Source organism: Hemicordylus capensis, chromosome 1 (genome assembly GCF_027244095.1).
Source record: "Hemicordylus capensis ecotype Gifberg chromosome 1, rHemCap1.1.pri, whole genome shotgun sequence".
Classification (NCBI taxonomy): domain Eukaryota; kingdom Metazoa; phylum Chordata; class Lepidosauria; order Squamata; family Cordylidae; genus Hemicordylus; species Hemicordylus capensis.
This window is the reverse complement of record NC_069657.1, coordinates 81,167,695-81,193,782: the sequence shown is the minus strand read 5'-3', so window position 1 is coordinate 81,193,782 and position 26,088 is coordinate 81,167,695. Positions and strand designations below refer to the sequence as shown.

At 40.8% G+C, this 26,088-nt stretch overlaps 1 protein-coding gene across 37 annotated transcripts in view; it reads left to right on the top strand.

Moving 5' to 3' along the window:
* Nucleotides 1-26,088, top strand: part of GPHN (gephyrin) — a 556,374-nt gene that overhangs the window by 446,312 nt on the left and 83,974 nt on the right. For all 37 annotated transcript variants that reach the window (XM_053285016.1, XM_053285048.1, XM_053285057.1 and 34 more), the window contains one exon: nucleotides 23,256-23,298. In XM_053285016.1, the coding sequence (XP_053140991.1) occupies nucleotides 23,256-23,298 (43 nt within the window). The remainder of the gene's footprint in view (nucleotides 1-23,255; nucleotides 23,299-26,088) is intronic.

The following is a 26,088-nucleotide window of genomic DNA, read 5'->3' as shown; positions in this document are numbered from 1 at the left end:
CTCACTCATCACCCTTTTATTTAAATTTTATTTTATTTGGTCTTGCACTGTTCACAAGTGAGGAAAAATCAGTTTGTGGGATTGATTCTGCATGCTCACCTTGCAGCAATATACAGCATGGTTTAATGCCACCACAGCAGTTTAAAGCCACACCGGTGTAAGGACCAGTCAAACAATTGTTCCTTAGTGCCAGAGCTTTAACATGAAACACCTTAATAATTTGTTTATGATGAGGCTATGTAATACACACAAACCCAAAATGCAGTACTGCTTTTAAATATGCTTTTACTTAGAAGCTTGTTAGTGTGAATATAGAAAGACCATACAGACCATCAGTGGAAGCGTCTTCTGTGGAGAGTTGTACCTATGCAAACAGTCCTTGCACAAGATGAACACTCCATCTCTTCATGGAAGAAGCTTCTGCCAATGGAGCACCACTCCACAAAAGGCCTCGATGCTATCCTCAGATTAATCATTGCCTTTTTATGTATGAATTTTTTAAAGGATATAAACATTTAACTATTAAATAATATAGTCGCTACAGTGGAACATTTTTCCCCTGAGATCTCAGAGATGGTGGCAGAAGCACACTTACTTTTTCATCCAACATAACATTGCCCCCCCTTAATTCCTACTATTGTTAATTGAAATGTGTACAAACATTGAAGTAAGTTTCTTCATAACTGGAGATCTCCAAAAACACAGGATCATAGATCCAGTTCACCTGGTAAGCCTCCATGGAACAGGACTCAAGGCCTAGATATCTGTTTTTCCTTTAAGAAAGGACTAAAAGATGTGTTCAGTGCAATATGTACTCTATGTAGTTTTGTACTAACTGATGTATAACACAATCTTTGTTGTTCAATCATCAGAAAATAACTGGAATGAAACAAATGTATACAATCTTCCTCCCTTGCCCCCGCCACCTTTCTGCACACAGTACATCCAGAAAAGATCCTATTAACCCTCTCTTCCCACTCCCAGCCAGGCATGCTGCTACTGTGTTAGATGCACTGCAAAACATGTGTCCATTTCCAATAAATGAGCCCATCCATGTCTCCGTTAGCCACAAATTCACTCTGTGGTCATACTCATGCTCTTTGTGAAAGTAAGCTGTGCTCCAGAGGTCTGGAGAGGAGTGGGTTGCTGAATAAGTGTACGAGGGACAGGAACACTTCCATTGTCTGGAATGGCCAAGTGTGTTGTGGTGCAACTAGTGCCATGGCAACATGCCCAGCTAGGTTTCAGCATGTGAAGACTCTACAGAGTAGCAGTGGTGATCCCCTATACAGATGGAGAGATGCTGGGTATGCTGGAGGTAATGGATCTTACCAGTTATCAATACAAATGCTAGCCAAGTTAGTGCCTACCTGTATGACTGGCTGGATTTAGAGAATGGGGAGCAAATTAAGAGGTCTTATTTTGAGATTGGGGGCAGTCTGAGGCAGGGGACACATTTTGCTCCAATCTCAAGAGATGATGCAAATAGTGGTTTTCACATATGTAGCTAAAGGAGCATTATTCACCTGCCAAGTTCTGCTAAGCTCGAATAGCCCATTAACTGACTAAAAACAGAGGTGTGGCCATAAAATGCCACAAGTGTGTTGTGCATGAGGAAAGCACCAGCATATCTGCCCATTCCAGTGCTAGGATTTGCAGCAAGGTCCAGACAGTGACGAGAGAATCAGCCACCGTAGCATGGGCGTAGCATCCATTGGAAGAGGGGATGCACATGTCCCTGGGCCCGGAAGGTCGAGGGGCCCACAAGGGCCCTGGTGCCCCACCCCCATGTACCCCTGCCCACCGCCATTTCCCATTTACCCGTTGGTGGCGGCAGCCTGGCTTCTCCCACCTCTCCGGCCGGTATACTGGCTTCTCTCACGCCTGCGCATGGACCTCCCTACTGAGTAGAGAGAGGGTTGCATGCTGTGACATCATGGCATGTGAAGCTCTCCCTACTCAATGGGAAGGCCTGTGCACTGGCGCGAGAGAAGCCAGCACACCGGCCGGGGAATGGGGTGGCCCGCATGCTTGCTGGAGAGAAGTCGGCATGCTGGCGTGGTGGCTGGGGAGAAGCCAGAATGCCAGCTGGCAAGAAGCCTGCCCGCCCGCCGCCACCACAAGTAAATAGAGGGGGAAGCACGACGGCGGGGCTGGAAAGTAGGGTGTGTGACTTAAGCGCGGGGGCACGCGGTTAGCCCCCAAAACAACTTTGTCCCCAGTCCACCGGGAGTCTCCCTATGCCCCTGCACTGTAGAACTGAAACTCTACTACTCAGCCCTATAAACTGCTGTAGTTGTAAGGCTGAAAACAATGCATTTTATATTCCTCACATCTAAAACTTGTACCATTGTATTGCTCTAATACAATGTTGAAGTGGGATTGTTAGAGCAAGACATTTTGCCACTGCTTTCCTGAATGTGGAATAAGCAAAAATACGTGGTGTTAAACTTCCTTTCCCCAGAGAATAATATATATATTTTTTTAATACATGCAACCTCCCCAATTTAAGCACATGTACTATTATCAGAGTGTAGGCTGGATCTTCGTAACGAGATGTGAGAACTTACAAAGAGAATATTTGAGGGGTTTTTGCTGGCAGACATGACCAGACATTTCTGATGCTCCATTTTTCCACTGGTGTATTTGCTTCTGGCCAGAGCCAAAAATAAATGCCACTAGCTGAACTCTTTTTTCTCTCTTTCCCTTCTTTATGCATGAGGAAGCCTATACACGCTTATTCTTGACTTAGCTAGAATTGAAATAACAAAGCTGGCAATTGTTGCTTCAGCTGATATACAGAGGCAGTACATCTGTGAATGCCAGATGCTGTAGACAAACAGGAGAGAGCTATTACATTCATGCGCCTCTTGGAAACACCCAGTGGCATCTGGCAGTCCACCACTGGAAATCGAATGCAGGTGTAAATGGCAGATCAATTGATACAGAGGTTCAGCTAAAGTTTATACCATGTTAATACGCACGTGCGCGCGCACACACACACACACACACACACACACAGAGTTTTAAAGTTCAGAATGACTAACATATGCCAACTCTAAACTCCTTCCTGCAGGGATATTAGTTAGTTACTTACATTCATCTTATGTTTCAAATCTTTCATTGGTCCTGTGTTTTGGTAAACAGCTGGCACTACATTTTAAGAGGAAAAATCATGAGGGCATTAATATGATATTTGGAATATGAACATTTTCATGTGCTATTTCTGAAAACTGAAGCTCTGAGAAGAAAAGGGTTATGTTTCAAAAGGGATCACCAAATGAGTTATAGGTTTCTTTGAACTGGATCATAGTGCTAATCAGTTTTTAATTGATTTTTCTTATAAAAATGTATTAATCTGCAAGGTTCATGTGACTGATATAGTTTGTTTTCTATAGACATCTGGTGATGCATATATTTCTCTTTAGTTTATTCTAGTAAATACAGGTGAAACTCGGAAAATTAGAATATCGTGCAAAAGTCCATTAATTTCAGTAATGCAAATTAAAAGGTGAAACTGATATATGAGACAGACGCATTACATGCAAAGCGAGATAAGTCAAGCCTTAATTTGTTATAATTGTGATGATCATGGCGTACAGCTCATGAAAACCCCAAATCCACAATCCCAGAAAATTAGAATATTACATGGAACAAAGAAGACAAGGATTGTAGAATAGAACAATATCGGACCTCTGAAAAGTATACAGTGTACTGTGCTTGATTGGCCAGCAAACTCGCCTGATCTGACCCCATAGAGAATCTATGGGGCATTGCCGAGAGAAGGATGAGAGACATGAGACCAAACAATGCAGAATTGCTGAAGGCCGCTAATGAAGCATCCTGGTCTTCCATAATACCTCATCAGTGCCACAGGCTGATAGCATCCATGCCACGCCGCATTGAGGCAGTAATTGCTGCAAAAGGGGCCCAAACCAAGTACTGAATACATATGCATGCTTATACTTTTCAGAGGTCCGATATTGTTCTATTCTACAATCCTTGTCTTCTTGGTTCCATGTAATATTCTAATTTTCTGAGATTGTGGATTTGGGGTTTTCATGAGCTGTACGCCATGATCATCACAATTATAACAAATTAAGGCTTGACTTATCTCGCTTTGCATGTAATGCATCTGTCTCATATATCAGTTTTACCTTTTAATTTGCATTACTGAAATTAATGGACTTTTGCACGATATTCTAATTTTCCAAGTTTCACCTGTACTATTTCAGGGAAACTAGGTACATATAGTCTTGCATTATCAAATGCCCTCTTTTTCTGTCTTCTTTTTTCTTGCATTTTTGGGAGTCACTTTTCTGTGGTTTTCTTTATAGTTAATCTTGGACAGAATTTCAGATATTTGGAATTGTTCCAGCACTTTAATGTATCATAAACTTTCAATACTATTAAAGCTTTCTGAAAGATAATTTCATCCATGGCACTGATAAGACAACAGTTTTGAATTGCAAGAAATCACAATAGATTACATTAAAAGGCTTCATTATAGTTGTTAGTACATTTTCTGCAGGTATGTACCAGTACTTCCATAATCTCAGTCCCTTATATTCAGGAAAATTAGGGCCTCTATTGAGATTATAAATTAATACTTCCCTCAAAGACCTGTTCAACTATTGCCAGACCAAAAGGAATATCAAACTATGTTTCATGGATTCCTATTGGTGATATATCAGAAGAACTTATATTGCAATGCATCTGGAGAAAATCTTATCCCAGGTATGCAAAAAGCTCTCATTTCAGTATTTGCCTTTGAGAAATCAAGAGTCTGCCAAGCAAAAGAAAACTGAATTCTTTCTGAATGCTCACAACCAAATTGTGTTGTAGCTTGATGGATTTATTATTATTATTATTATTATTATTATTATTATTACATTTATATCCCGCTCTTCCTCCAAGGAGCCCAGAGCGGTGTACTACATACTTAAGTTTCTCTTTCACAAAAACCCTGTGAAGTAGGCTAGGCTGAGAAAGAAGTGACTGGCCCAGAGTCACCCAGCTGGTCTCATGGCTGAATGGGGATTTGAACTTGGGTCTCCCCGGTCCTAGTCCAACACTAGACAACACTCCTAGTCCAACATTATGTATATACACTCTATTAGTAGTTAACTATTCTGACGTTTTCTTAATCTTTTCAACATAAGACAGGGTTGAAGTTCTTTTCAACCTGCCACCAAGCCAACACAGTCCTGGAACGTTATAGTTTTGCTTCTCTGCTTGATATTTCTTAGCATGCAGGGTGCACCCTTGTTTTATGACAGATATAATGTTCCATGGTTATATTATGACACACTTTATTAACTTTGTATATTAACTATAAACTTTGTCATTGTTGCTTAGTAGAACTTTGCAATCTCTGATAAAAGTTACCCCTTTGACTATTCTTATGCATGATTCTTGTTAAGGAGACTTTTAAATTGCACCTTATTAAACATGTAATCATAATGAAGTGTAGCTCCTATGGTCACAGATACATCCATTCATTATAGTTTTTTTATTGACATTTCATTACAGTAATTTTCTCAATTAAAATATTAGATCATATTGGCTGCACTCATATATAAAATTACTTAGCTTTGTGTTTTATACAATGCTGCCTATAATTGGTTTGTGATTAGATGGTCCAAAATGTGCTTATTTATTAAACTCCCCATAAACAATTTTCTGTAGGCACTTTTTTTTAATTCTCCTTTGTACCACAAGCATTTATTGTCACCTTCAGCCTTCCCTTTCCTGTGGCTCTCACCATCTCTCTCTGGCTTCTGCATGTGCCATGTTTAAAAAATGCTGAAAGAGAATAATGAAGGAAGCCGCAGAGCAGCAATCAAACATATACCCATCACAACAATGTCATATTTCAGTTTTCAAGAAGATACAGTACCATGAAAAAGTAAATGAGCATGAGATGCTCAGGTGTTTAGTACCATGATGTCTCTCACATAAGGAGGAAAAGGGAGTTATAAGAAGTCTTATAATATGGATGACTACTGGTGCAGTTTTCCGTGTGAAAAAGGAATGCCAGAACACACACAGCTTATGGAAGTGAATAATAGAACTTGCTTCTCTTTTTATGTCACTCTCTTCTATTTTATATGAGCAAAAGGATAACTGTGATATCAAGGGCTAGAAAAAGAGAGGGAACGAATATTGTTTCGGTCTACTTGAAAATGGATATCAAAATCAAGTACAAATAAAATTATATAGGGTTGGATCCTGAGAAAGAAACGAATGCAACAAAATCTTCCTACCCTCTCCTCCTCACTGCAACCCCTGTTCCCCCTAAAAAGCCACTCTTAAGGGTTAAGGGAACCCCTGGGAACAGCATGGGGGGCTACTGGAGGAGAACAAATCAGCTTCCACTTGTAGCCTCCCGTGCTATTCTAGAGAGTCCCCCTGACAGTCAGGAGTAGCATTTGGGAGGAGTGCAGAGGGCTGCAGTGCAGAGGACAGAGGGAAGGTTATCTTGCACAAGTTTCCTTCAACTTACACTTCTTGGAATACAAGCCATAGTTAACTCATTTATTAGACTTTATTACTTGTCAAATAAAGCAATATTTAATTCACGTCTGTGCAACGTGTGATGACCACCAAGCAGACTTTATCACCACAGCAATATATTGTGGCCTTCACAACCTCCCTCTTATACAGTCACAGGCAAACAGCAAAACCAAAAGGTTCTTTAAGCCCCTATTGTCTGTAGTGTTCACCTTGTTGGGTCACAAGTTGTATAGGCCTGGTTTAGCTGATTAGAGTGTAGGCATTTTAACTGCTGTCCTTCAGATATCTTCCAACAATAACTGGCTGCCAAAATAGCTACCATGATAGACAATATTACTGCTTTAAAAGCGGGTAGTAATGCCTTGAAAGAAAACAAACGTAACGTACAAGCACATAGTATCAACTATTGTGGGGAAAGATAATAAAGTTGGATCAATATATAAAAATGTGGCTGACATCCTAACACTTTACTTGCACAAGGCTGTTGCATTAAGTCTGGAGCTTTCATTCTAAACTAGTGTTGCACTAGTGCAAACATATTTGTCCTAGCACAGCAAGATGTGCAACCTGTGGCATGCCTCCTGTGTTTTGCAGGGAACTTTTGCACAAAAGCATAGTTAAGAACATAAGAACAGGCCCAAGGATATCTAGCCCAGCATTCTGTTTCGCACAATGGCCCACCAGATGCCTCTGGGAATCCCACCGGCAAGTTCTCACAGGCAAGTTCCAGCAGTCCCTGTGATTTAGTGCACTCCATGATCTTCTTGCACTGGTGCAACATTGATTATTGCACTAGTGTAATGTTAGTGTGTAGTGTTAGGATGTTTGCCAATATCATGATTACTTTGCTACTGGTGTTTTTTTTAACTTACTACTTCTGTAGGTTTTATAACAGTTCATGTTTACAATCTAGTAAACTCTTAGTTATCTAGTAAACTCTTAGTTATGGCCACAACTCCAGCAACCATCTCCCTAAACAATAACAACAAAAAACTGTACACTTTGATACTGTTGGAAGAATACAAAGCGGAATATGTACAGAAAACAGGTATCCCTTTTAATATATAAGCATTCTTGGGACTGACAGACTCACAGGGGCATCAAAATCACTAAGGTGCTGAAATTTGGTGCTGTACAGTGATAGTGGCTAGAAACGTCTGATTATCCGATCAGGGCACACAAATACACCCAACAGTGGTTAAGATAATTCAGTAACTGCTAGGAAGCTGAAGTTTGATATGCTCCTAATTGCTAGAGATGTCAAGAAATGGGACATTTGTAATATTTTTACATCAAAATGTACATAGGAACATAGGAAGCTGCCAGATACCGAGTCAGACTATTGGTCTATCTAGCTCAGTATTGTCTTCACAGACTGGCAGCGGCTTCTCCAAGGTTGCAGGCAGGAATCTCTCAGTCTGGGAAACATACCAGCGGGGATTCAAGCCAGCAACGTCTTGCTCCCTAGGCAGGTTTCTTCCCTGCTGCGCCGTTAGGTGGCTTCAGTTTCTGGTACAACAGGGAATTTTGCCAAGAAGGTTTGACATATCTACCTAGGATGGAAGTATTTCTCTCTTGCCTACCATCATGCACACTTCCAAATCAGATTCCGTATTGCTTTAACTTTTCTTCGTATCACCAAACAGCAACTGCCATGTATGTAAAATGATAAACAAGATTTTTTTTTCTTTCTTAGTGCATGTATATCTGCCTGGTTGTGTCCATTCTTGTTTCTTTTCTTCTGTGTGCCAGAAAGGGATTAGGAAAATAGTTTTGTGGACCACTTGTTATTCACACGTGATATGACGTAACTGCTTGGACTGTAGCTTTCTGTTCCTATTGAGAATTGATGGTGCAGATTTAGTCTTTCATTTCTGTGCTTAGTTGCTGCCCATATATCAACTGTGGGCAGTTGACTGCCCACCGTCAACTGCTTATGTGAGTGAATGAACAGTTTTTGAGCCCTCATTTAACAGAAGTAGCTGTCATTCCATTAGCATCTTTACGACCTGTGATTTTCCAAATCTGCTCACAAACTCATCGCCAGAATGATTAAATATATGAGCAGAAGTATTTCCATCATGTGTATGTATACTTCCTACCTTTCGCCAGCAAAAACTTTTCAAAGGGCCTGTTTTGTTACAGTTATGTTGTATACCACCTACTTGAAAATCAGAGTTATCTCCCAGTGCTGCACTTAATCTGATTCTTATATTTTATCCATGATACTGCAGCCCATTTCCCCTCCTCAGTCACTGATTTTAAGCCCCCTTCTACATTCATAATGTAACTTTCTCCTCCTGGCACATTTCATGTGACATATTTTTAATAGATTTTTATAGATCTAGATCCACAATCCAGATGTGAACAGGCCTTCCCTCTGCTCCCTGATTTAGGGCCCTCTAGGATCTCAACTGTGCTGTGTGGTAGTATAGGCTTAGGAACATAGACAGCTGCCATATACTAAGTCAGATCATTGGTCCATCTAGCTCAGTATAATCTACACAGATTGGCAGTGGCTTCTCCAAGGTTGCAGACAGGAGTCTCTCTCAGCCCAATCTTGGAGATGCCAAGGAGGGAAGTTGGAACCTTTTGCATGCAAGCATGAAGGTGCTCTTCTCTCATTCCCTAAGGGGAATATCTTTTAGTACTCACACATCGAGTCTCACATTCAAATGCAACCAGGGCATACCCTGCTTAATAAAGGGGACAAGTCATGCTTGCTACTACAAGACCAGGTTATGTTGGATGATCCTATTTCTCCCCCTTACCTCCACCCCAGTTCTTTATTTTTTATACTAATGAACCATATATTTTATGCCTGCTTCTATTCAAGGTGAAATCCAAGAACTACTGCAAAGATATAATGCCAGTTAACTATTGATATTATTTGGTGATACTCATGCTGTCTGTTTAACAGTACTTTGATCTGAACCTTTCAGTCTAAAAATAGGTTTTAAAATAGACCCATGTGATATACCTGTTATTCTTGCTGGATTTTGAAGGAGCCGTTTTTATATTCTTGCACTCATTGCTGGTAGATCTTTACTTTTTACCAAAATGGTAAAAGGGTTATATAAATATTATGTTTTTAAATTTCAGTACATAATATTTTGGTGGTCAATTTTTCATATCACAAATATCTATTAAAACTTCTTCCTCTCTGGAGGATACCTTCAGGCTGAACTGTATCTAGATGAAATCAGGGAACCTACACTTTATATAGAGCCAAAACAAGTCCTAAAGATGTATGACTGTAGATGGAAGCAAGGAGAAATATGGTTTGCCAGTTCCTTTGCTCACTGCCTGAGTTATGATACAGCCCTTACTTCCATTGACATTACTGATATAGGGGCAAAAGTAGGAGTTGTATATCTGTCAGTCTCATAGGATCTGACATACGGAGAAAATATGTATCTGCCCATACTATTCAAGAGAATAATGGCACAGTGCTGTAGACTACAGTGGTAAATTTTCTCCCTTAAGGGAAGGGAGGTCATTAAAGGTGAAAGAAGGAGGAGATTATATTGTGAATGTTCACTTAGCTTTACTTTCCAAACTACCCTATATAGCTTTTGTTTTATTTCTTACTATATTAGCAACTTGATTAATTTGCAAATATTTTCTATGATTTTTTTCATTTTCTGATATTTTTTACTTTCTGCTTTATTTATTTGTTTTTGCATGATCATTCTTGGAATTGCTTTATTAATGGGAAAGCACAGATCAGTGTGTGATTACTGTTATAAAGCAAAGCACATTGGCTGTCAACTTCGTAGGTTGTCAGGAGCACATTACATTAGTGATCTGCTAATCAGCACTATTCTGGCTCATTCTGGTGTGTTCATTTGACCCATAAAGCCCTTTTGGAGTCAAAACAAAAGGCCTTTGGGATATTTTCTTGATTTAAATCAGCTATTTAAATCATCAAGAAGAAATGGCTGATTTAAAACGAGATTTAAATCAAACATTTATTATTTAAATAGTTCCTAAATACAAGTGCACACCTATTGGTTGCTATAGCCATAATAACATACTACATTGTGTCCTAAGTCGTATAAGGCGGGCCTTCTCCTGTAGCTGCTCCTGTAGCTGCTTCTGGGCTGTGGAATGCACTCCCGGCAGAAATTCTTAATTTGAGATCATTGCTGTCCTTCAGGAGAGCCCTTAAAACCTACCTATTTAGCTTGGCCTTCCAGGGTTTTAAATGATTAACTGTTTTAAATTGTTTTAAATAGTTGCCCTGATTTCCAGGGCTTTTAGCTGTTTTATTGGTTTTATTGTGTTTTAATAGTTTGATTTTAATTGTTAATTTGTTTTAATTGTTTTTATCATGCTGTGAACCACCCTGAGCCATTTTGGAAGGGCGGTATATAAATCAAATAAATAAAGCGGAAGGCACTTCCATTTGCACAAGGAAAGGGCAATTTTTATCAATTCCTCCTTCTCTCAGTCCCCTTTTGCCCCTGAAAATCTGCTCCTGCAAGTTGAGGAGCCTACCAGAGCAGAGTGGCACATGGCATGGGCAGCTGTCCAGGGAATGGGAGATTGAAAAAAATTACCCCTTTGGCTAAACAGAACAGTCTTTCCTTTGTGGAAGACAGATAGGATACAACCCGATGATTTAATGTAACTTCATTCTGATAACGGGCCTTACATCTCATTGTTGCACTATTTTCACTTGCCACATTTTCTGTTTTTACCCAGGGAAGAGATTTCTACAAAATATTCTAGAACGATTCTCTTTTATATACAGCCAACTAGAAATCTAGTATTAACACTAGAAATCACTTCTTTCCAGTGTTCTTTTCTGTTTTAGTCTGCCCGCTTTTTGTCATCATGTAACTGCCCTGCCTTACCTCCCACCCCACATACACACAAGTAGTTATTTACTGGGCAGATCAGTGTTGTGCATGAAATGGAAAGTAAATGTTCATACTTCTTTAAAAATTTAAAATCACCAGACACCATTACAATACATTTATGAAAACCAGCATTAAAAAAAAGAAAAACAAACCCAAACCTGTGATTACAAAACATTAGACACATAACTCTCTACAACGTCAAGTTCATTCTTAAACAAATACATCTTTCCAAACATGGATGAATTGGGTTGACCCCTCCTTACCATAATTTTTATAATTAAAAAATAATAATAGATCTTGTCAAATCATAATAAAATATTGAGATGGAATTATACCTGTAAATGTCCATATTCTTTACTTGGTAAGAGTTATAAGATTTATAATTAGAATACTGACTCTGAGGCAGGTGCTGAGCTTGGATAGCTACTATGCATAGGAGTGAAGGCTCACCTTTTCTATCTTTCCATAATTGCCTGACATTCAGTATCAAGCATGGTGGTAGTAGTAGTAGGTAAACTATTACACTACATGATGACAGGCAAAGGTGCTTTGTATACAGTTCTCTCTTTACAAAAAAAAATCTGTGTTTCCAGTTCAAAAGAGGGTGACAAAGAAAAGAAAATCTGATTTAAATCAAAAGTCCAGTTTAAATAATCAAATCTTTATTTTTATTTTTAGCCTCCCTGATTCTGCTTTTGTAGCTTCTTAAGCATACAAATATAATGAAGGAAAGGGCAGTCTTGTTTCAGGGAAATGGCCTTTCTGCAAGGGAAAAGGGCTGCTTTAAAAAAAAAAAAATCAGGAGATGCACCAGTATAAATTGTTTCAAATTTATATTTCAAAATGTTGTGGTAGGGAATAGAAATGCACCTCCTGTGACCATGCCATTATACCACAATGAAACATTTTGATTTAAAATAAAAAATCTGTTTCCCATTTATATGAAGTTCTCAGATGGATCTTTTCAATAAAATTTTCAGTAGTCAAAATGACTATATCAAGTAATCTAACTAGTTGATAAGCAAAACTCAAAAGGCCCAGAATAAATATAAATATCTGCATACCTACAAGATATCAATGGGAGAAGAATATTCCTAATTTATACATTTTACACAGATATAATTACCATGAAGGCCAAGAAAGAAAGAAATAATTTTCTGATAGTTATAGCATCTATACTGATTTTATACATCTTCAGTACATGTTCATACTTGAGACTACTTCTCTGACATGTAGCATCTAAAAGCAGAGCTGGTCTTGAAGAGAGCTGGTCTTGTGATAGCAAGCATGACTTGTCCCCTTCGCTAAGCAGGGTCTACCCTGGTTGCATATGAAAAAGGGAGACTAGAAGTATGAGCACTGTAAGATATTCCCCTTAGAGGATGGAGCCGCTCTGGGATCTCCAAGATCTGCCAGTCTGTGTAGACAATACTGAGCGAGGTGGGCCTATGGTCTGACTCAATATATGGCAGCTTCCTATGTTCCTATAGAAATCAGAACATCACTGTTTAAGGGATATTATTTATTTATTTATTTATTTATTTACACAGTCAGACAGTAGGGGTGTGCAATTCGGATTTTCGGTGATTCGGTTTGGGACCCGAACCAAATCACCCCTGTTCTGTTTTGTGCCCGAATATGGGCCACCCAAATCACCCTTGATTCGGTTCGGATTTGGATTTAACCCGAATCCAAATCTGAATCGATTCGGGGGGAAAGGGCCCAGGGGCAATATTTTGGGGTGTGGTGGTAGTGCCCAATGGGTGGAAGCTATCACCCCAATTTCAGGGGGATTGGGCAAAGGGCTGATTTTTGGGGAATATTTGAAGTTTTAGTGACTTTGGGGCAGTTCGGGGGCATAGCATGGGATCTGGGCAAAAAGAGTGGGGTCAGGTGGTAGTGCCTAATGGGTGCAGACTACCACCACAATTTCAGGGGGATTGGGCAAAGGGCTGATTTTTGGGGAATTTCTGAAGTTTTCATGTCTTTGGGGCAGATTGGGGCAGAAAGTGGGGCCTGGGACAGAAGAGTGGGGTGGGGTGGTAGTGCCTAATGGGTGGAGGCTACCACCCCAATTTAAGGGGGATTGGACAAAGGGGTGATTTTTTGGGGAATTTTTGAAGTTTTTGTGTCTTTGGGGCAGTTTGGGGGCAGAAAGTGTATCTGCCCCAAAAGGGTGGGGTGGAGTGGTAGTGCCTAATGGGTGGAGGCTAACACCCCAATTTCAGGGGGATTGGGCAGAGGGCTGATTTTTTGGGAATTTCTGAAGTCTTGGTGTCTTTGGCGCAGATTGGGGGCAGAAAGTGGATCTGCCCCAAAAGAGTGGGGTGGGCTGGTAGATAGTGCCTAATGGGTGGAGGCTACCACCCATCCCCAATTTCAGAGTGATGGGCCAGAGGGCTGGATTTTGTTGATTTTCTGAGGTTTTTCTTCATAAAGTGCAGTGTGGTAGATTGATTCATTCAATATTCATAGTAAGTGAGAGTGTGAAAAGAGTGAAAGTGGGGTCATGAGAGTTCTTTACTTGAAAAAAATCTCATTTGCTATCATTGAATGAGAATTCACACCTCAGAAGTTTTTCTGAAGGGATGTTATTCCCTTATTTTCTGAGGTGTGAATTCTCATTCAATGATAGCAAATGAGATTTTTTTCAATTAAAGAACTCTCATGACCCCACTTTCACTTTTTCACACTTGCATTTACTATGAATATGATGAATGAATCAATCTACCACAAAGCACTTTATGAAGAAAAACCTCAGAAAATCAACAAAATCCAGGCCTCTGGCCAATCACTCTGAAATTGGGGACGGGTGGTAGCCTCCACCCATTAGGCACTATCTACCAGCCCACCCCACTCTTTTGGGGCAGATCCACTTTCTGCCCCCAGTCTGCCCCAAAGACACCAAGACTTCAAAAATTCCCAAAAAATCAGCCCTCTGCCCAATCCCCCTGAAATTGGGGTGTTAGCCTCCACCCATTAGGCACTACCACTCCACCCCACCCTTTTGGGGCAGATACACTTTCTGCCCCCAAACTGCCCCAAAGACACAAAAACTTCAAAAATTCCCCAAAAAATCACCCCTTTGTCCAATCCCCCTTAAATTGGGGTGGTAGCCTCCACCCATTAGGCACTACCACTCCACCCCACTCTTCTGCCCCAGGCCCCACTTTCTGCCCCAATCTGCCCCAAAGACACGAAAACTTCAGAAATTCCCCAAAAATCAGCCCTTTGCCCAATCCCCCTGAAATTGTGGTGGTAGTCTGCACCCATTAGGCACTACCACCCGACCCCACTCTTTTTGCCCCGATCCCATTCTATGCCCCCGAACTGCCCCAAAGTCACTAAAACTTCAAAAAATCCCCCAAAATCGGCCATGAGCCGAATCACCCGAATTTTTTGGCCCCGAAATTCGGGTGATTTGGCTCGGCCCCGAAAAATATCGGGGGACATCGGGGGTGATTCGGTTCGGCCCCGAATCACCTGAAATTGCTCATTTCGGGCACAGATCGATCTGTGCCCAAAATTTTTTGCACATCCCTATCAGACAGGTGTTATTGACTGGTTTGTTTTATTCAGACATCGAGTCCTTCCCAAGGACTTAGGATGGCTGAATTTTATTATCAATATTGTTGCTGTTATTATAGATATCGTCGCAGAATATAGGCTGTTCCCAGTAAAGTTGCTTTTTGTAATTGGCTGATGGTGATTTCTGTGGCCCCTATGGTGTTGAGGTGCTCTTCAAGTTGTTTTGGAATTGCACCTAGGGCACCAATTACCACTGGGATTATTTTGGTCTTTTTCTGCCACAGCCTTGCAATTTCAATTTGTAGATCTTTGTATTTGGTGATTTTTTTCTATTTCTTTTTCTTCTATTCTGCTATCCCCTGGTATTGCTATGTTGATTATTTTGACTTGTTTTTCTTTCTTTTTCGTCTTCTTCTTCTTCTTCTTATTATTATTATTATTATTATTATTTTATTATTAGTTCTAGTCCAGCACTCTAACCACTACACCACACTGGTACAAAAAACATTTGTGAAACGCATGGGGTAGCACCCAAACTTTGGGTGTAGTTGCATCAGAATTGCCTTCCCACAAAAGGCAAGTTGTTTCCACACAAGGGGTTCTTCTCCTTACAGAAGCTCTGCCCATACAAGGGACTTTCCACGGACAAAAGGAGCTTCTGACAACAGTGTGCCACTGCACATTGGATCCCACCAAGTTTGGCTGCCACCCATGGGACTAAAAGTGAAGTACATGCTAGTTTTAGAGCTTAAGAATGTCTAGGGGAAAGAATGTGGGATATACTTCTAATTATATCATTTAATGTTTAATTGATCAAATAGCATCCATCTCTGAAGATCTGTATGTAAATCTGTAATACACTGCAATATGTACAGTATGATAGAGAAAGGGCTTCCATATTGCAAGATATGACACTAGCATTTGTGCGTCTTCTCGAAAAGTAATATAGATGTATTTCTTATGTACTTCATATTATTACATCTTTGCATATCTAAAAAAAATGGCTTCAAACGAAACCCAAGCAGTGCCATTAGGCATTGTGTAGTCAGTTGCTTTCCCATTCAACTGGCAGTGCTGCTTGTAAACTTTAAGGGGGAACTTGTACAGAATAAACTTATAGACAATAGATGTGGATATAGTCTGTGACGGTTCCTCTTTGAATCTTACAAGAAACTTTGCTAGCCAAATGAAGAGGCAACTGCACATTCAGCTGGTGGCAAAGTCAAGCTGCTTTTAGATGCTACATGTCAGAGGAGTGGTCTCAAGTATGAACATGTACTGAAGAGACATGAATGTTGCTAAGGTAATAGTTATCAGTTGTATATGAGTGAAAACGTTTTAAACTAATGAAATCTTGAGCTCTTTCTTACGATCAGTGAGGAGAGGAGAGCTGGTCCTGTGGTAGCAAGCATGACTTGTCCCCTTAGCTAAGCAGGGTCCGCCCTGGTTGCATATGAATGGGAGACTAGAAGTGTGAGCGCTAAAAGATAGTCCCCTCAGGGGATGGAGCCACTCTGGGAAGAGCAGGTTTCAAGTTCCCTCCCTGGCTTCTCCAAGATAGGGCTGAGAGAGATTCCTGCCTGCAACCTTGGAGAAGCCGCTGCCAGTCTGTGAAGACAATACTGAGCTAGATGGACCAATGGTCTGACTCAGTATATGGCAGCTTTCTATGTTCCTATGAGAAGGGCTTGAGGGCGCGTGGGGAGGAAGGCTGCTGAAGTTAACTTCCAACGCAGGCCATCGATGGGTCTGTGCTGGGCGCACAGATTGCCCACTCAAGACGGACACGAGCTGCCCCTAGCAGCGCAGAGGGTTCGGGACAAGGATGCAGTGTCCCGGCCCCCAGAAATCCAAAAAACCACAACGTGTGCAGTGCTTTGTGGGGATTGCCACAGTCATGGGTAGCTGCTTATCATTGCTGCAGCGCCAGCTAAAAGCTGGCGCTGCACACAATAGAAAAAATGGGGCCAAGGGAGTGTTTGCTGCCTTAACCTCATCAAAGAGGCTGGCTCCACAGGCAGATTTGTCTCCAAAGCACCACCAGGATTGGGTGCACAACCTTAGCCCGGACTTGGCTGCACATGAGAACAGCCACTTTGAGTAATAATTAAGATTGTGTATCTCCAGAATAAATTATAGGACAGTTATCTGTCTTTTTTATTTAGTTCAGTGCTCATTGAATAAGACGACCAAAACAACCCTGTGCCAGACTAAAACATCCCTTTTTTGATGTAGTCCTTAACATTTTGGTAGAGGCAATAAGAGCTCTACGTTATTGCAAAGCCACAACCTGTGGTATATGCAATATTGAAGAATATCCTGCTTGCAACCTTAAATAAATCTGGCATATAAGGGACAATTATAGCAGAAAATAGCTCTCACTTCATAGTTGCTGCTGTGCTTTGCTTATCTTGCTTCCTTCATTATAGCTTAGCTAATCCATTACCCTTTCCTGTATCTTAGTCCACGCTGTATGTCTGTATGTGTCTACTAATTTGGGTTTCTGCTGGTGGTTCCACATACTGCATGCCTCTGTGATGATCTCTGATAAACTGTCCCATAAATTATATTGAATATGGGTTGGATTTCCACAATTCCTCTTGAAAAATCACTTCTCTCTATCAGTGGTAAAATTGTGTTTTGATGTCAGTGTTCTCTGTATCGTATTAAATGTGAGTTGAAATGTTCTTCACAAGAGTTAGCTTTTCATGTTGGATTGGAAATTCTTCATCTTCTTGTAGCAACTCATTTTACCTTAACTCTTGGCTTTTAATTATACTTTCCATAATGAAGAGCTGACTTTATATTTTGTGCTAATCTTATTATGATCTGTAAAAGGTAAGTAATTTCTTGAATATTTATTAAGATTATAGTCACATGTTCAAGGTTTCTCTCTGCTTTCTTCTTATACTGTGGTTTTGGTTTGATGCAGCTGGCTATGTTTTAATTTATTTTTTCATGTTTAGCATGAATTTTTCATACCATTTATTTTGTAGAAGTAACCTCAGAGGGACTATGATTTTACAATAAAATATGATAGATGGATTTTAAGTGCATATTGTTGCAGTCAGAGATGTCTTGATTTTGATGTTCATATTTAGGTTGCTGTGTTAGCAAGTATCACGTATTCTCCATTCTCTCTGTCTACTTTAATTTAAATGTTTTTTCCCCACTTACGACTTAATGCTCATTTTTGTGGCAAGAAGTGTTACTTGGGATTTACAAAACAAATGTAACTTAAGCCTAGGAACTTAACTTCCCAAACACTGAAAACAGATTTTCTGCTTTTTGATGCTTTTCCTCTTGAGCAACAGTGAAGTAATATTGGATGCATTTGCATTTTGCCTAAAGCTCTTCTGCCAGTCTGACTCTGACCAAAGAGAAGATAAACACAGAGAAATATCAAGTCTGGTTTGTAGTAAAGAAGACATGCACATGTTACTTTCTCTTGAACAGCCTGTGGGTGAAAAGGAATTACCAGAGTTACAATATAGATGTTGCACAGTGTAGCACGATGGATAATAGCAGTCCATTATGGGTGGCTTCGGACAATCACCGCCAGTCCATAAGCCGGGAATCTCTGCTTCCTGACAAGTACACACTTGCAATGGACCTGAGCCCCCCAAGTCCAGTTATCAGGCTGGATTCCCAAGATTCACGTGTCATTCTCCTGAGATTCTCTGTCCAACTTCAGATGTAGGTTACAGATGGGCAGAATATCTTGGGAAAATGTTGGCTGAATCCTGGGAACCTGGCACAGGAAGTGGAATTGAGTGCATTCAGATGTAGCACCTGCTAGAGGCATGCACTTTCTGAGAACCAGAGGTTACCGGCTTACTGACTTGGCATCGATCATTAATAATAATAATAATAATAATAATAATAATAATAATAATAAGGACTCGATGTCTGGATAAAACAAACCAGTCAATAACACCTGTCTGACTGTGTAAACAAGAAATAATAATAAAGCCAGCCATATGATAGTTTGGGAAGAGCCCCAAAAGAAAGATACAAACCAATAATGACAAAATCTCAGTCCCCATATTCTTGCATAAACACAGGCATTGGAAGTAACCACATCTTCCAACCACATAATCATTTCCTTTCAGATTTTACCAGAATGGCATGAGAAGCAGTCATATCATAGTGGCTCATATGCCATGTGGCTAATATAGGAATCAAGTCAAGGAGTGGCTTTAGATTTTTGGACAAGCAATGAAGTAGAAATTTTACTTTTTACCTGTTCCCTGTGTGTTTTTTTAATCACCCAAAATAGAACTTTTACATCTTATTCCATAGTAAGATGCACAAACGGTCCCTTCATTGGGAGGATGCAAGTGAAGATACAAAAGTTCTATTCCAAGTTATTTTGAGAAAAAGTACAAGTCACTTGTGCTTCCAGTTCCCCCATTTCTCCCAGTATCTAAACCATTCATATTTAAGATACATCTGTGTTAGAACCATGAGCACGTTTTTGAAATTTAAAAATAATTTTGAAATCATCCACTTGAAATAATGTTAGGATGCAGAATATTAGCATACATCATACAGGAATATTGACTAGTAATTATTATAGGGATGTGCAGGAACTTAGGCTTGTGCAGTGATTTGGCACCATAGGGAGGGGAGCAGAGAGCAGCATCTTTAAAATAAATTTTAAAAGGAGAGCAAGTTCTCAGGGGCGGAGCCACCATTGTGCAAACAGGTTCAAAGAACCCAGCTGCTGCCCCTCAGGGGCATCGCCTCGCGCCCCAGCCATGCCCCCTACATCTGACGCCAGATGCGGGGACTGTGGTTTAGCTCGCAAATGGGGCCGTGCAGCCCCATTTGCAAGAAAAACCAGCCAGCATCGCACTTGCAGCATGGCCGGAGTGGCTCTTCCTGCCTTTAAAGGGCAGGGGGTGCCACTCCTGGCCATGCTGCAAACTTGGTGCTGGCCGATCTTGCTCGCAACTATGGCTGCATGGTCCCGTTTGTAAACTAAATCCAGACAGCGCCACGTTCACAGCATGGCCAGGGCAGTTCGCCCTGCCTTTTAGGGAGACCCGCTCCAGCCGCACTGCAAACATGGTGGTGGTCAGTTTTGAACTACACCCTCCGTGTCTGATGCCGGGAGCTAAACTACACCCCCTGGCGTCAGATGCAGGGGGCATGGCTAACCCCCGCCTCCTGTGTCTGACATCAGACGCTGATGTCTGATTCAGGGGATAGAGCTAGGGGGTTTGCTACCCAGGCTGCCGCTGACCTCCCTCCACCACTGTACAGTGGCGCTTGTCCCAAGAACCCATGTGTGGCACCAGGACACACATGGTGTTGCTGATCATGCATATGGCGCCCGTGCATGCGCAAATGCCATGTGCATCCTGGCGCCACAAGCAAGTTCTAGGGACAAGTGCCGCTGCAGCAGGAAGCTGCATGTGGCAGCGGAGAGCAGGTAAGGGCCTGCTATCCTTACTTTTTAAAGGTCCCGCTTCCCTCCTCCCCTGGGCGCCAAGCTGGTTCAGACCTTGTCCGAAGCAGTTCAGCACCAAACCAAGGTTCGTGCACATCCCTAAATGATTGATTACCTTATTAATTTTAGATGCATTTGCTTATACCCAGCAACCATCGTTGCAGATTGGAACCAGTCCTATCTAGAGAGAGTGTGATATTTATTCCATGTAGTTTTATACCACTACCCCACTTTTATTATTAGTAGACAGAAAATAATTTCCCATAATACTTTTGTTAATTATATGAATAGTGTTTTTGTGCACAAAAGAACATTTCTTCCAGAGGTTGCTTTTGAAACCAGGAACATGTTTTGGCCACCTGCATTTCAACATTGTAAGAGCAGTATCTCAGATCCTTTAAAAAAAAAAATTAGAAGAGTCAACCTACAAGTCTCAGCTGTTTTGTTCATTATAAATTTCTTGTTTTTGTCCATGCGCTAGCTCCACTATAGATTGGAAGGGCTTAAAGATGAACTCAGGAGGAATAGAGGCTACGACTTGAGAGTAACTATTACCGCTCAAAGGAGCTGTTTTCCATTCGCAAACATTGCTTTGCGCTATGGTTTTGGGCTCCTTCTGTTTTTATACTTTGTTGCAGACTCTCTTGACTTACATTTTATTTCTTTAGTATTGTCTTTGTTAACATTGTCCCCCCTCTTGTCTGTGCCCTATCAATCATATTTATTTTGCCACACATCTTTTTCTAGATTGTCTCGGTGTTGTATTTTGTTCCTGTACTTTTTTTGAAACCTTAGATTTGTGTATTTTAATTACTTTACTTTGCCAACTGCCAATTTATTGTCTTCCACCTGTAAGAAACTGTACCATTTTTAAACAAGATCACCATTCCTTTTGCATATTACATCTATGGAGTTATCCCACGACAGCCCACTGTCAGTCTGTCTTTCTTTCTCACATATGCATATTGTGCACACATGTACCATTTTTTCTCTTTGATCCAGAATTGTTTTACAGTAGATCAAACAAAAACAATTTCCTCTTCCATTAGAATGCTTAATTCTCTCATTCAGTAATCTGAAAGGAGGAAAAACAACTCTGGGCCAAAATGTAGTATCATTGATGTTTTATTTGAAGTATAACTGTAGTAATGTTTGATGGGGAGGGTGGATTTGTTTCATTTTCGTTTTTTAAACATAACAATTTTTTTCAGGGAAGGACAACCATAAGCCACTCTAAGTTGCAACATTATTGTCATAAATTATTCCATTGCAATAAGTAGACTGTGATAATGCTGTAGTCTCCAACTTGTGTAGATATGTGTTTGGGGCAAGCTGCTGTGGAACAGAAGAAAGAGGTTTAGAAATAAATTAAATGTCCATAATTATTTGGTTCATATGTAAAAGATGGTTCTGTTCTCAAGAGTATTTACAGAAACAGCACTGCAGCCCCTTCCCTCACCCACCCATGTTTCCCTTTAATAATCTACAAATCAAATGTGCTTCATTTACATATAAACCTGCAAATGCAATTTAGACTTTGAATCTTAAAATGTCTGTCCGTCCTCCCTCCCTCCCTCTGAAGTAACAAGGATTTTGAAAAGGAAATTGTGCAGTTAGAAATGCATGTGAAAGTCCTTACTCCCTGATTCAAATATCAATACGTGCTCAATTGTGCATAAAATTCTCTCATATGTTGGAGTCCCCATGAATTCAAGGTGATTGCCTGTTTGTATGCAGTGAGGAATTCTGTTCATAATGTACACATAAGACTAAAATCTAATGTACCCTCTTTCCCTCTAGTTGTACTTCTGAATAGTTAACAAGGGTCAAAAGCAAATATCTCCTGTTACCTGCAAGAAGACAGCTTATATATAGATGCAAAATAATTGCATATGCAACAATATAATGTCAACTACACTAGTTCAAGTGATTTCACTGTAATCATACAAGCACAGCGTGGTGGTGGGTGAGTGCTTTCAAATAGTTGCCCAAATGCTCTTTTTAGATACTGCCTCACTATAAACATGCATTGGTATCCATGCAGTATCTGCTCCTTATCAAAGCATTGTCTGTTGGGCATTCACTCCATATATTTCTGCAGCACCAATTGTGTTTCAAACAGTTTATATATGCTTGTCTAAAAGGAGGACCTTGTTTCATATGGGTTTCATATAAACTCATGCTACCTGGAGTTACCCAAGGAGTGCCTAGTGTCAAATCAACACAGATTAAGTAGGAGTCATTTTTGCTCACATTTTTAGGGTTGTAAATCACCCAGAGTTTGGGGCGGTATACAAATATATTAAATAAATAAGGTAATGTGGCACTGTCAAAGCATGTGAAGCATCACATTTCTTCAAAGTAGTCATAAATGACTGAGCCATTTTCACTCTTTTGCCTCCAAGGAAAAGTAGGTGATCCACTTGTGAAACAAAGTTGCTAAAAATTACTAAGAACCAACAATTTCTTCGTAGCATGTTCACCTTATTTTTATAGATATGCCATTAAAAGCCTTGAGAAGTATCATCAGTATTTGTGAATCTTTTTGTTGTGAATAAGAAACAAGAAAGAAATCTAGGTATTTTCTCTCACAATGAACTTAGAATACAAGTCTGCCATTTAATATGCATCTTTAAATTATTAATCTTAAATTTTTTAACTAATGAATTTGTCCTGTTGATGGTTTGTATTTTGACATTTACATTTGACTCAGGTTCTCAACCAATAATCACTTGCTTAATTATGTGTCATGGAACAGATATTACTTGTAAAGTATTAAAAATGTAGTGGAGCCTCTATCTCCAGGTCCCAGGAGCTTGCCCATTAAATTTCCATGGTAACTTGTGCCTATTGTTTGTTCTGCCTCATCAGTCCTGTGCTTCTCTTTACAGGTCCAGTCCAGGTGCAGCAGTAAGGAGAACATCCTCAGAGCCAGTGAGTATTTTATCCTTACATGTTTATTAGTAAATTAATAAACTAATAATAATTCATTAGTAAATTAATTAATAAATGAGATGCCATACAAGCACTATGAATATGTAGAAAGTGGTGCAGAACTGAAAATTCACTATTCTTTTTCTTTTTTAAAAAATACATTTTGCCCTTACGTAGCAGCAAAAAATATGCCTGAATGTGTGACAAATACTTGATCTTATGTCAAATAACAGAAGTGAACTAAGTAATATTTTAAGTTACTGGTGGGGCTTTAGCCCTCTGCACACTTCTAGCTCTTCACTATGACTTGTAAAAACAACATTCTGCAAAATAAGCAAAAATAAACATAGCCACCCCAGGCTCAACCTAAGTTCCCATGCTCTAGTGCCTGATGCTTTGGTGAGCCCTGGGGAATGGCAGAGATGGTCAGTTCACCACCTGCAATAATCGGCTACTAGAAGCAACCACCTCACCCACCCTCATTAGCAGGGTGATGAGCCCCCAACCAATTTGGATGGTGTGGAGCGAGAGGAAGTGTCAGAGACCTTTTGTTCTCAACCAATCCAGAATTTGTCTTTGAAAGGACAATGAAAGACTATAGGTAAAGTGGGAAGCTTAGAGAAGCGCAAGGGCACTCTTCCTCTTTCCACTTCCATGCTTGGCTCAGAGCAGTGCTTTTGACTAAGCACAGCCAGGGAAATATGCTTCCTGTGAGACTCGACAATAACCTCACAGCAAGTTTGTGGGCAGAAATTAAATGGAGAAGTGTTCCCTCTAACAGGGATCCCCAGATGTTGTTCACTTCAACTCCTAGAACCCCCAGTTGCAATGGCCTTTGGCTGGAGATTATGGGAGTTGTAATCAACAACATCTGGGAATCCCTGGTAGAGGGAACACTGATTGGGACCATTGCAGATCAGTGTGAAACAACAACAACAAAAGGATAGAAGCTATTCTCATGACCGGCTGGGCAGGCAAGAAGGCAGAGTGGAACCTACCTCCCCACCAGACGATCCCTGATGTCCTCTTCAGCACACTGCCACACACCCACACAATCAGTGCTTCATGGAGCAGTACAGATTTCTGGAGTCCTGACTCATCCCAGCCTCCAGGAAAACCTCCAGCCTCCTTATGTTCGTATTGGCTTTAAGAGGGGTTTGGATAACTTCATGGAGGAGAGGTCTATTGACGGCTACTAGTCGGAGGGCTGTAGGCCACCTCCAGCCTCGGGGGCGGGGTGCCTCTGTGTACCAGTTGCGGGGGAGTAACAGCAGGAGAGAGGGCATGCCCTCAACTCCTGCCTGTGGCTTCCAGAAGCATCTGGTGGGCCACTGTGCGAAACGGGATGCTGGACTAGATGGGCCTTGGGCCTGATCCAGCAGGGCTGTTCTTATGTTCTGATCTCACAATGCACACACAATGAACATGGTGCATTGGGGGATTCCTATACGCACCTGACTCTGTGTATGCTTGGGCTGCGTGAAGCCCAAGCATCCACACGACCCCATATCTGTTAATCCAGGTAAAAGCCTGGGTACAAAACACAGGCTTGTGGAGAAGGTTGTGCTGGGATCAGGATCAATCCCAGTACTGCACTCGAGCAGCCCTACCCAGGTAGGGCTTCCCTAATCTGGAAGCCCCAGGTAGGGCTTCCCTAATCTAGGGCTTCCCTGCTCGTGTTCATAGCCTTGAAATCTAATATTTTAATATCCAGTATATTAAATAAGTAATAATTAAAGCTTTCTGCATGCTTTTCAATATATTTGTAGTTGCTGTGCAGTGTGCATGTGGAGTGTTTAAGACTTTGACTCCAATTTTTAATACTTTTGTTTTGAGATGCCTGCCCACCGCCATAACTGACTCTTGGTGCAGATTGAAGGATGCTTTTACTGGAAACCTCACACAGAGAGAGCCTCAATCTCTATTAATGTTGTTGGGTCCTTCCTCCTCGGGAAAATAGCAGTTGCATTCTTTCACTTTCAGTGGTCTTTGTTATTCATTTCTTATTCCCTGAATATGACATACAATACAATCTAAGCACTAAGCATGCATATTCTTCTTCCTCTTGTAACCCCATCAATAGATTGAACAGGAGCCAGAGCAGTTGTGTGCAAAGGAAATAATGTTTTATGCCTGCAAGAGGGTGAGGGATGGTTTTCTATTCCCCCCCCCCACCGCCTTTTTCCCCACCTGCTCCCTTCTTCTGAAAATCTGAAAATCTTCTGAAAAAAATATAGCTCTTCACCATGACTAGGAAAAACAACATTCCAAAAAATAAGCATAGCCACCCCAGGCTCAACCTAAGCTCCTGTCTTCTGATATCTGCCCCTGAGGTAGATATGTTCCAGTCCTCATGAACATATTTCCAGGGGGCATCTGTGGCATCAGAAAGAAGGAGAAGGTTTTTTAAAAAGAAAATGCCCCTCTCCCTTTGCATAAGTAAAACATTCTTCACCTCTTGTAGCATTAGTCTGGATCCTACTCATTGTTTACTCTTTTAATATTACTGCTTCTGGGTTTTTACGGCAGAGGATGGCAATTAATGTGTTATGAGGTTTGTGGGGAAAGCATTAGCCAACATGTTACGTAGACTTATGCTGGCATTTCCAATCAGCCCACACTTCTGCAGGCATCTAAAGAAATGTCATTGGTCTTACAGTGGAAACAATGTAAGTTGCACTCCTGAAGTATTGGTGCACTAGTTTAAGTATTTTCACATGAGCGCTCTTGCACGAGACCACTGACGCTGGCCAATCATGTAATATATCAGCAGGTGATACTTTCCTTTGT